General features: G+C 42.2%; 1 protein-coding gene across 1 annotated transcript in view; it reads right to left on the bottom strand.

Annotated features, from left to right (window-relative positions):
• Positions 1–13,092, bottom strand: part of LOC121401120 (transmembrane 7 superfamily member 3-like) — a 29,808-nt gene that overhangs the window by 5,632 nt on the left and 11,084 nt on the right. Inside the window, exons 4-9 of the mRNA XM_041585474.1 lie at positions 7,062–7,216; positions 4,437–4,587; positions 3,689–3,809; positions 2,884–3,055; positions 2,129–2,306; positions 849–935 (exon numbers count right to left, since the gene is read on the bottom strand). Of these exons, the coding sequence (XP_041441408.1) occupies positions 849–935; positions 2,129–2,306; positions 2,884–3,055; positions 3,689–3,809; positions 4,437–4,587; positions 7,062–7,216 (864 nt within the window). The remainder of the gene's footprint in view (positions 1–848; positions 936–2,128; positions 2,307–2,883; positions 3,056–3,688; positions 3,810–4,436; positions 4,588–7,061; positions 7,217–13,092) is intronic.

Genomic DNA, 13,092 nt, shown 5'->3' with positions numbered 1-13,092 from the left:
AGCAAACCTGTAGCATCAGCTTATATTACAGCCAGGGAAGCTCATTTTCTGCTGGATAATTAGTGACGAAGCTTAGCTTCTCAACAGCCAATCAGAGCCCACTGAGCATGTGAGTGTCACAGACACTTTCCAAGATGGTGACCCCCTGTGACAAGTTTGAAGTCCTGGATCATTGCTGCTATTGACAAGCTCAAACTTTAGCCTCCTGCAATAAGTTCACTATAGAAAATAGGACATTTTTAGCTTCATTCATTTTTAGGGTTTAGTTCTCCTTTAATGCTGTGATTCTCAATTAGAGCAATACACAAATTACCTTTAATCTAAAAATGTTGTTGGCTTGAGAGGTGTACAAGTGACATAGCTAGGACTGTGGGTTAGATAAAAAAAGCTGCGATGAGGCAGAGCAAACCAAAACACTAAACAATATAAATATGTAAATCTATAACAACAGATTTATAATCTTATAAAGAAGTGTAAGTACCCCCAGCAGCCTAAAGGTGGCCATACACACAGAGATCCACTCGTTTGGGATGTCGTCAGAATGAGCAGATTTCTTCCAGATATGCCCACCTTGAGGTGGGCGATATAGTACTGATCAAGTCACATGACTGGGGGCAGCTGGGAAACTGACAATATGTCTAGCCCCATGTCAGATTTCAAAATTAAATATAAAAAAATCTGTTTGCTCTTTTGAGAAATGGATTTCAGTGCAGAATTCTGCTGGAGCAGCTCTATTAACTGATACGTTTTGAAAAAAAAAACAAAAAAACATTTTTTCCCATGACAGAATCCCTTTAAGTGTCCATCAGTAGCGAGTATCCCTAAAAGTCATAAGGCAATGACCGTACCTGTCTTCAGAAACTGATGCCCAAAGAAGCAGATGAAGAGGCCGAAGAGAGCACAGAAAGTGAAAAACACTCTGGTTGAGGCTTTCCCTGGAAATGAACAGAACAAAGAGGTCGGAATTCAGGGAGGAATCGCTCTGCTACATTAGTATCATAATAGTGACACTAAGGGGCAGATTAATTAAGGGTTCAATTTCAAATTTGAGGTTTTTTTTATGGTCAAATTTGTCTACGGAGTTATCCAAATTTGGATTCGAGTTTTTTTAAAAAAAAAATAAAAATCAAATTCGATTTTTGACATTTATCACACTCTGGCCCTTTAAGATCAATTTGGTGATTTTTGCAGCCTTCCTGAAAAAAAACTCGAATCAGGTTTTTAAAACTGGAAACTAATTCGATTCAAGTTTTCGCGTATTTACGCGAGTTAAAAAAATTTGATTTTTTTTACATCAATTTTGATTGGACGGATTTCGAGTTTGAGCTTTTTTAAGCAGATAAAAAACTCGCATTGAGTTTTTATAAAACTTGAAACAAATTCAATATGAGTTTTCTGGTCGATCGTAGTCACACGAGTTTACAAAATGAGATTTTTTTACATCAATTTTGATTGGTTGGATTTCGAGTTAAGAGTTTTTTTACGCAGATAAAGAACTCGAATCGAGTTTTTAAAACTTGAAACAAATTCGATTCGAGTTTTTGGGTTGATCCTATTCACCCGAGCTTAAAAAATGTGAATTTTTATATCAATTTTGATTGATCCAATTTTGAGTTCATGGGAGTTAAAAAATTTTGATTTTTTTACATCAATTTTGATTGGACGGATTTCGAGTTCGAGTTTTTTTACGCTGATAAAAAACTCGAATCGAGTTTTTAAAACTTGACACGAATTCGATTCGAGTTTTCGGGTTGATCCTATTCACCCAAGTTTAAAAAAATGAGGTTTTTTTACATCAATTTTGATTGGTCGAATTTCGAGTTCATGGGAGTTAAAAAATGTCGATTTTTTTACATCAATTTTGATTGGACGGATTTCGAGTTTGAGTTTTTTTACGCGGATAAAAAACTCCAATCGAGTTTTTAAAACTTGAAACAAATTCGATTCGAGTTTTCGGGTCTATCCTATTCACCCGAGTTTCAAAAATTTTTATTTTTTTTACATCAATTTTGATTGGTTGAATTTCGAGTTCATGGGAGTTAAAAAAAATAGATTTTTTACATCAATTTTGATTGCTAGTTTGAAATTGGACGGTTGATAAATGTGCCTGTAAGTAGTGATTCCCTACCCAGCGTGTAGCAGTTGTCCATGACGTTGGTGAAGTTACAAGCGTACGTATGAACGGGCACATAGGCCGCAGAGGTGTTGAGCAGCGGATCCCGTACAATCACATTGTAGATCACTCCTTGGCCCGGGATGGAAGAGAAGGAGACTTTAGTCATCTGCTCAGAGTTCAGGGTGAGGAGCTGCAAAGAGAAGAGGGAAATGTATGGGATCCTTGATGCAACTGGAAATTCAATATAAAAATGGGAAAACGGGAAAGTTGCAATTGAACCCAGGAACCTTTTACCCTATAACTGCATTTTGTTTTCATATCATACCCTGGCCCTTTAAGAACTCGAATTCGACTATTAAGTCAATGGGGAGACGTCCAGGGATCACTTTGGAGTCGAATCGAGTTTTTTTTTTAATTCAAATTTAATTTGATTCGAGTTTTTGAGTTTGAAAAATGTGATTATTTTAAACAATTTCGATTGGTGGAAGTCATGGGCGTTCATACATACATACATACATACATACAGTACATACATACATACATACAGTACATACAGTACATACATACATACATACAGTACATACATATAGTACATACATACATACATACATACATACATACATTACATACATACATACATACATACATACAACATACATACATACAGTACATACATACAGTACATACATACATACATACAGTACATACATACAGTACATACATACATACATACATACATACATACATACATACATGGACAGCCCTACCTTAATGCCATTGCTCATAATCGCTTGCACCATAGACATCCTGTGCAGATGAGCGAGTAACACTGTATCACTGAGGTTATTCTCTGGCAGGAAATACTGATAAATATCATATAGTAATCGCCATCTTGTCTCTTGCTCTCTCTTTATATCACAGGGAGGCGCATTGTTCCCTCTGTGTAATAGAGAAATAGATTGGCAATCAATATGGCACCTCCCTCCTCCCATATGTATAAATACAAATATACAGAGAAGGAATGTTCTGGGCACACAATAAGCTATACCCTCATACTGTACTGTCTAAGGGAATCAATATGGCACCTCCCTCCTCCCATATGTATAAATACAAATATACAGAGAAGGAATGTTCTGGGCACACAATAAGCTATACCCTCATACTGTACTGTCTAAGGGAATCAATATGGCACCTCCTCCTCCCATATGTATAAATACAAATATACAGAGAAGGAATGTTCTGGGCACACAATAAGCTATACCCTCATACTGTACTGTCTAAGGGAATCAATATGGCACCTCCTCCTCCCATATGTATAAATACAAATATACAGAGAAGGAATGTTCTGGGCACACAATAAGCTATACCCTCATACTGTACTGTCTAAGGGAATCAATATGGCACCTCCTCCTCCCATATGTATAAATACAAATATACAGAGAAGGAATGTTCTGGGCACACAATAAGCTATACCCTCATACTGTACTGTCTAAGGGAATCAATATGGCACCTCCCTCCTCCCATATGTATAAATACAAATATACAGAGAAGGAATGTTCTGGGCACACATACCTGGCAGATCCCAGATTGGCTGGTGCAAAAGTGATGACCGTTTCATAGAGATTATATCGCAGATAAACGTTCGGATCAACATCTAAACTGAACTCCACGTTACACGCCCCCGGAACTGGATCTACAAATAAAAAGCCCAGCAAATTCTATTTATTAATCTAATTATAAAAGATGAGATGTGGTTGGAGGGAGCGAGTTCAGCTGCGTCGCAGTTATGGGATCAATGATAAATTGAAAGAATCATTGCCTGTAGGGGGTTAATGACAAACAGAGAAAGGGAAGCTTCACCTTTAAATGATCTTTTAGTACATTATAGAATGGCTAATTCTAAGCAACTTTTCAATTGGTAATTATTATTTTTTTTATCGTTTTTTTAACAATTTGTCTTCTTCTTCTGACGCTTTCCAGTTTTCAAATGGGGGTCACTGACCCCATCTAAGGCTACAAACGTATTGTTACTTTTTATTCCTCATCTTTCTATTCAGGCCTCTCCTATTCATATTCCAGTCTCTTATTCAAAGCAATGCATGGTTGCTAGGGGAATTTGGACCCTAGCAACCAGATTGCTAAAACCGGAGAGCTGCTGAATAAAAAGCTAAGTAAGTCAAAAACCACAAATAATGAAAAATGAAGACCAATTGCAAATTGTCTCAGAATATTCCTCTCTACATCATACTAATAGTTAATTTAAAGGGGAACAAACCCTTCGAGAGGTGAATGATCCAATACAGACTGGCCATTGCCGTACCTTTCTCTCCATATGGAACAGTCACCGCCGTTGCCAGCAGCTGGTTGAGGTCGGAGGATGCCAAGTACCAGCTGCAGTTGGTCTGTACGGGCCGGAGTTCATTCAGTAATCCTGCGTCGCTGCCGGTTTCTGAATCATTTGCAGTGGGAATCTAGAGCCAATGAGAGGTAGAAGTGACATAATGCAGTGGGAGGTGGCTTCATCAACCTTTCCCAAAATTGACCCCATATTGCTCCCCCTTGATTTTATTCTAGGAACATGAATTTATATATATTATATATAATTACTACTAACACATTTTCTACGTTATATATTCCTATTTGAAAAGCAGCGTTACGTCCCTTTCTATGCTCTGCACTGGTGGTTCAGACTGTTGATACCAATGTAAGACAAGGCAGCTGATTAACAGAGCTGACTTTGCTGGTGAACCAAGGGGTAAATTTACTAAGCGGTGAAAAATCGCCGGCGACGGCTTCGCAGCCATTGCAACACTTGGCCAGGCGAAAATTCGCTCAGACAAACGCTAATTTACTAGAATGCCGAAGTTGCGTCCAGGGCATTAGTCACTTCGCCCTTTAGTAAATCTGCCCCCCAAGACTTTTGCATCGTTGTTTAAAAAGTAACAAGCAAGAGTTAAGCCAAATGCTGCTTTTAATAGCAAACGTTTTTTATGAATAACGCACTGAAATTTTTTTAATAAACGTATATTGTTTAAGTTGCTAAGAATTAAGTTTTCTGTTATTAGGCAAATTTGGGGTTGACTTGCCCTTTAAGGACACAATTATACGAATAAGAAGCACCACAAGTTTCCCGGTAGGTGATAATTTAGGGATGCACTAGGGATCCACTATTTGGGATTCAGCCGAATATCCTGTGAAAGAGTCGGCCGAATACCGACCCGAATCCCTTATTTGCACAGGCAAATTAGGGGCAGGAAAGAAAAAGTGGAAAAAAAAATTATTTTGTGACGAAAAGTCACGTGATTTTCCTACCCGCTCCTAATTTACATATGCAAATTAGGATTCGGTTCGGTATTAAGACAAATCTTTAACCGGGGATACGACTGAATCTTTCACCAGGGATTCGGCCGAATCCCAAATGGTGGATTCGGCTGAATCTCAAATGGTGGATTCGCCCGATTCCCAAATAGTGGATTCGGCACATCGCTAATTATTAGGGATGCACCGAATCCAGGATTCGGTTCGGAATTCGGCCTTTTTCTGCAGGATTCGGCCGAATCCTTCTGCCCGGCCAAACCGAATCTGAATTTGCATATGCAAATTAGAGGCAGGGAGGGAAATCGTGTGAGTTTTTGTCACAAAACAAGGAAGTAAAAAATGTTTTCCCCTACCCACTCCTAATTTGCATATGCAAATTCAGATTCGTTTTGGTATTCGGCCGAATCTTTTGTTAAGGATTCGGGGGATCGGCCGAATCCAAAATAGTCGATTCGGTACATCCCTACTAATTATTACCTACCGGGAAAATGGTGGCGCATCTTATTCGTATAATTCTGTCGTTAAAGGGCAAGTCAACCCCAAAATAAAGATTGCCTGAATCCGGATCCTGCTGAAAAAAGCCGAATTAATTCCGAAACGAATCCTGGATTCGGTGCATCCCTAGTGATAATAGCCTGGAATTGCTCAGTGACACCCCAATAATTATCAATCTGACATCATTACTGTCACTTTAATGTAAATCTTTTTTTTTTTTGTCATTATTACAGTGGCCTGTGTTAATTCTGCGGTGTTCTTAAAGGGGCGGTTCACCTTTATTTTAACTTTTAATTTATTATGGAATGGCCAATTCTAAGTAACATTTGATTTGGTCTCCATTGTTTTTATTGTTTTTTAATTATTTGCCTTCTACTTCTGACCATTTCCAGTTTTTAAATGGGGGTCACTGACCCTATCAAAGGCTGTAAGGCTACAAATGTATTGTTATTGCTACTTTTTATTCCTCCTCTTTCTATTCAGTCCCTCTCCTATTCATATTCCTGTCTCCTATTCAAATCAGTGCATGGTTGCTAGGGGAATTTGGACCCTGGCAACCAGATGGCTGAAATTGCAAACTGGAGAACTGCTGAATAAAAAGCTAAATAACTCAAAAACCATTAATAATAAAAAATTAAAACCAATAGCAAATTGTCTCAGAATATCCCTCTCTACATCCTACTAACAGTTAATTTAAAGGGGAACAACCCTGTATATAATTTTGTTATTACAGTGGCATGTGGTTAACTCTGCGGTGTTTATAAGAAGGGAAAGCAAAAACCCCCTCGGCTTCTATCTGGGCCGGCAATCAGGAAGCCCAATCGATTCGGCAAACTATTATTCCACAGGAAACAGACCGAAGTTCCTTAACTTGGGTGAGAAAAAAACAAATGAATCACTTCTCCAGCAACCAAATCAGGAGACAGTTTTATATAATCTATGAGTTGAAACAAAACATTTATTATCTGTGATCAGTGTGTTCTCATGGCTTTACTTGGACTTTAAAAAGGTGCCCTGCAGGATTTAAAGGCTCATTAGGGTTAATAGATGATTTAAAAAATGCACAACAAAAAAAACACTTGATCACCGATTTCTAGATATGAGCTACATGGGCATCACTAAAACTCTGCACCTTGCTGAGCGAAACTGTCACATTCTGGTAGAGCGTGTGCACGTGGAAGAGAACGAAGGACACGTTAACCGGAATGTTCCGCAGAAGGATCTCAGTCGGAGCCGTGTGATTCAGTCTCAGGTCTGTGAACTGACCAATAGAGACTTCCAGTAGCCCTGCGGGTAACAAGAGAGCTGCAGTTATACACAAATGTATTCCCCAAAATCAATATACAACTCATTACTCCTGTTCCAACCAGGAGCCCCTAAAGTTCTCCTTGGCCAATTAGGGGGAGATTTGGGGTGAGTGTTTATTTGTACCATGGGTACCCCTGGAATTATAGCAGGGTGACACCCCAATGTTTCTATATATCTGTAACCTTGTTATGAGCTAAGGGGGCCCAGTCTGAAGGTCAGTTAGGGGGAGATTTGGGGTGAGTGCTTATTTGTACCCTGGGTACCCCTGGAACTATAGCAGGGTGACACCCCAATGTTTCTATATATCTGTAACCTTGTTATGAGCTAAGGGGGCCCAGTCTGAAGGTCAGTTAGGGGAGATTTGGGGTGAGTGCTTATTTGTGCCCTGGGTACCCCTGGAACTATAGCAGGGTGACACCCCAATGTTTCTATATATCTGTAACCTTGTTATGAGCTAAGGGGCCCAGTCTGAAGGTCAGTTAGGGGAGATTTGGGGTGAGTGTTTATTTGTACTCTGGGTACCCCTGGAACTATAGCAGGGTGACACCCCAATGTTTCTATATATCTGTAACCTTGTTATGAGCTAAGGGGGCCCAGTCTGAAGGCCAGTTAGGGGGAGATTTAAAGGAACCATTGCCCACAAACCACCAGTTAGAGACATGAGAAACCCTATTACTTTACCAAGAAGGGGTGAGAGTAAGAAGAGCAGAAGAAAGAGTGTAACCATAGATATAAAGTGCAGGGTGTAAGACATACAATGAGCTGAAAGAAGAATGTTTAGCCCCATATCTCACCCTACATCCCTGGGTCTATAAATCAAGTGCAAAACACAAATGTTTCCATTAACAGAATCTTCCCACAATGGGAATTCCCTGGAAAGATTCCAGCAATAAAACTCCCAGGAGAACTATCACTGAATGAATTTGTATTGCTTGTAGGATTTTTAGGGCCAGAAAGCAGTTAAAACTATGGCAGCATAGGTATTCCCTGTACTAAGCACAATTCAGCAGGAACAGTCCCTAAGTTTGCTCATAGTCTGTACAGAGAGATCCCATAAAACTATGGTAGCATAGGTATTCCCCTGTACTAAGCACAATTCAGCAGGAACAGCCCCTAAGTTTGCTCATAGTCTGTACAAAGAGATCCCATAAAACTATGGCAGCATAGGTATTCCCCTGTACTAAGCACAATTCAGCAGGAACAGTCCCTAAGTTTGCTCATAGTCTGTACAAAGAGATCCCATAAAACTATGGCAGCATAGGTATTCCCCTGTACTAAGCACAATTCAGCAGGAACAGTCCCTAAGTTTGCTCATAGTCTGTACAGAGAGATCCCATAAAACTATGGTACATAGGTATTCCCTGTACTAAGCACAATTCAGCAGGAACAGTCCCCTAAATTTGCTCATAGTCTGTACAGAGAGATCCCATAAAACTATGGCAGCATAGGTATTCCCCTGTACTAAGCACAATTCAGCAGGAACAGTCCCTAAGTTTGCTCATAGTCTGTACAGAGAGATCCCATAAAACTATGGCAGCATAGGTATTCCCTGTACTAAGCACAATTCAGCAGGAACAGTCCCCTAAGTTTGCTCATAGTCTGTACAGAGAGATCCCATAAAACTATGGTACATAGGTATTCCCTGTACTAAGCACAATTCAGCAGGAACAGTCCCCTAAGTTTGCTCATAGTCTGTACAGAGAGATCCCATAAAACTATGGTACATAGGTATTCCCCTGTACTAAGCACAATTCAGCAGGAACAGTCCCTAAGTTTGCTCATAGTCTGTACAGAGAGATCCCATAAAACTATGGCAGCATAGGTATTCCCTGTACTAAGCACAATTCAGCAGGAACAGTCCCTAAGTTTGTTCATAGTCTGTACAGAGAGATCCCATAAAACTATGGCAGCAAAAAGTAATGAGAGAGCTGCCGTGTGTATAATGTATTAAGTAATCAGTATGGCAGTTTAACAGGCAGCGAATTAGTCATCTGAACCCACTTCCTCTCTCACTAGTAACACACAAATCAGGAACCCACACTGTATATCTCCCACTTACTAAAGGTTGTGATAACAAGAATGAGCTCTAATAGCTCATCAACCAGATTGGAACAAACAAGCCAGTTCATACATCGTTGGCACCTATAAATAACAGTATTGGCATAACATTCTATTCATTAAGGGACTGGTTGGCAGAATAGTTTGCCTTCCCTTTAAAACATAAACTCAGGCTAATGGTGTTTTGTTATTTTTTTCAGTCCAGCAGAAAGAGGAACAAGTACTGCAATCACTTACACGCACTCCTCTCCCCACATCTCTGAATGGGGCAAGAACTATATAATACAGAGATCAGACTCAGCTAATGGGTGCAGGAGTATAGAGGGGAGCAGTGGACGTGCATGGTTCGTTCTGCGGACTGATGTACCCATATCCAATATATATTCAGTGTGACTAGATTACACTCATCATCCGTATCCCCAAGGTATTCCTGTGCGAGCATTGCAACGAGTATAGGAGGGGGACAGTTGCTCGGTTACTACTGGGATATTACAATAATCTCCAAATATATGTTGTGTGAGATACAGATCATCATATCCCAAAGTTTGGCGACCGACGCGTTGCAGCGCGAGGTAATCAGTGTAGGCGAGCGAGTGAATAGAGTTCCTCATGACTGTGTACACCCCTCCAAAATATCAAGTATCAACTTCTGATCCTCCTCATCATCAGTTAGTAATGCACACTGTCCCCGATCCTCACCTCCACACTCCACCCCCTCCTACACTGATGACACATCCGCTCCCCCCCGACTTCCTCATCACACCGCACGCACTCTACCCCTGTCCCCCACCCACCCACTCTCAATCACAGATACTAACACACTACCCTCCCTTACCACATCCGGCCCTGGAGAACAACTCTGCTCATCACTCCCATTCTTCTGACCTACATCAACGCACGCCACTGAACGCTACCGATCCATAGTCCTTAAAATGATTCTAACACGCATCCTCTCACCGATACGACATCCACCTTACACCCACCAAGACTCATATCTCCTGTCCCACGCTTATATACTTCCTCTCAAATTCCAACGAACTCCCTGTACCAACCACACTCCTTATCATACCCCGCTTCCACGCTCCACGCTACGTCTAGACCTCAACTCAATCTTGCCCCCAACGTCCACTCATCCGCGCCTCATATTCAGCGCATCACCTTCACCCAACTTGGACCCCAATTACTAACCCCCCCATCGCCCTACCACTGCGGCACCCAGACACCAGAATGTTACCCCTCCCTACGTCCCAGATAACCCCACGACGCAAAGCAAGCCGCGCACTATCCACCACGCTCACCAAGCCACTATCGTAGACTATACGCAAATCCCTTACAACGAAGACGACATCTGTCTCCTGACGCGCTCCTGGCACATTCACACATAGCAACGATTACTAAAGAACTTGATTTTACCGAGCGACTTCAAGCGCAAGACAAATCCCTCTCTATAATCTCGTCTCTTCATATTAGATCCTAATGACTAGCCAATGTCATACGCATCAATACATAACCTACCTGCATACGACCACATAACCTATCCGCCTACTTAGTAGACTATTCAATACTACTCCGTTCTCGGCATCGCTAGCCCTGCCAATCTTCCTACTACGGTACAGACTCACTCACTCCCATGACCCGATTTCCACTCACATCTCCACAACAGCCCGCGATCCAGTCACACCCGCACCACCTCTCACATAATCACTACGTACATCCAACCGCATCAATTTCACTCCCTCCACTTCACGGTCCTTCGACCATCTCTAGCCCACAAACCTGACAACTCCCAGACAATTTGATATCACTTCCTCTTCACACTCTCAACGCGCCATTCACCCAGACATTACTCCCACACCTACCTATCCCTCCGTTCCAGCCAGCTCCCCTCCCCATCACTTACCCGCCTCAACTCATTATAACAAGAAAAGCCTCGCGCGGCTCAACACAACTACAACATCATCACTGAATGCCGATCCTAGTCCATCCCATGGACTCTACCATACCACACCACCCACTAACCTCACAATGTATACCTGTATGATAGTAGCACTGAACACGCACTCATTCGCACCTCCGCCCAAGGATCATCCATCTCTGTACCGGGATTGCCGCGGAATGGTATGAGATGGGGACACTCCGCGTTCCGAGCGTGCGGCCGTCTCCTGGCTTACCTAGTGCCTAACTTAGTAACGTTCTGATACCAATCATCCATGAAACCTCTCACTATATGACCTGTGTGATATACAGATGTCATTAAATCCCAAGGTTTGGGGCAGAGCTAGGATTTATAGTAGGGGACAGTGTGGCGGTCACTGACTGAAATGTACAATAATCCAATATATGTGTGTAGACTACAGACATCATTATCCCAAGGTCTTGGGGTGCAGGAGAATAGAGGTCACATTTGATGCTGTGTATTAGGGACAGCACTGAATCCTGATAGCGAGTGATGACCCCGGGCCCTCGTCCCCATACATGAGGGTTAATCACGTGATCTCTTCAGACACATCACATCCCCTCACATTGCCCATGAAAACAGATTCCCAGGACCCATGATCGAGGCAGGACAATATCTCCTTTTTATATTACACTATGGGGGGCAAACTTAACACCAAGCTCATAATCGCATTTTATGACTGCCAGGTTGAGATGCACCAATTTCAGTTTTGACCGACGCCCGTCCAATTTTTTTGGTTGGTTTTGGTTTACAATTGAAACTGGAATCCTCCAGACGTGGATCAAATTATCACATACAACATGTAACACATTCCCAGCTCCACCCCTTTTAATCCTGCCCCATCGGCCTATTATCGTGATACATACTAGATGTCCCCATCCAGCCGAGAGTGCGACGGCTCAACACCTCTTCGCAGCCACATCAATCAGTCAATCGCCCCCACAGCGTCTCTAGTTTATGCACATCCAGCCTAATAGGACCCGTACGCCATCTGATTTAAAGCCCCACAGATGCGCTGGTGGCAGTATTCTTTCTCTAAATCACGCTTACCAAATACAAGCCCACCGACCAAATCGACGGTACTCAACAGCTCGCAAATCCTAGGAACGTACACCCCCTCTCTCTATACGATCCCCATACTGCACTCGGTTACTACTTCCGTCACTTTATGTGCAACACAAGGTGCAAACACACGCTACTATCACTCAATTTCTCTGCTCCCCAATATGCATCTCCCAAATGCATGCTGGGTACATGTATGTTTCGCCAACACCCTACAGTTCACCAACGTTCTATTAATTAGCTACCGATACTCACCCACTTCCCACAAGCGCGGAATGGCTCAACAAATGTGCTACATCTGATCTTTGCATCTTGCGCATCAATAGAATCGAGGGCAAATCCTAGCCCTACCCAGAAATGAGACATACCTATGTTGATCCCACACGCCTATTATCCTCCTACTCCAGCTTCCTCATTTTCCTCCCGCGCGTGACTCGTCTTTCTCAAACAATTCTCAAGCACCCAATCTATTTGGCTCATCGGCACACCAAAACATCTTCTCTCTCGCCACCAAAATGCTCGCTACGAGGTTGTCTCATCCGTGTCGAATCCTCATCCAATAGTGCTCTATCATTGCAAACGTGATACATGGCCACCTCTAAGGCAATTCGCTACGGCGTGGACTCGCTCACTAAACAGGGCGCACCAATCTCACGTCAAATTCACGGGAGCCACACGTACAGACAGAGCGCGAAACACATCTTTCGGTGAGACCCCCAGACCACTTTGGCCCCAGCTACGCACCTCATTGCTCGCACATAGGTCCCTCCTCACCACA

Source organism: Xenopus laevis, chromosome 3L, assembly GCF_017654675.1.
Source record: "Xenopus laevis strain J_2021 chromosome 3L, Xenopus_laevis_v10.1, whole genome shotgun sequence".
Classification (NCBI taxonomy): Eukaryota; Metazoa; Chordata; class Amphibia; order Anura; family Pipidae; genus Xenopus; species Xenopus laevis.
The sequence above is the reverse complement of the archived record's forward strand: the minus strand, read 5'-3'. Positions and strand labels throughout refer to the sequence as shown.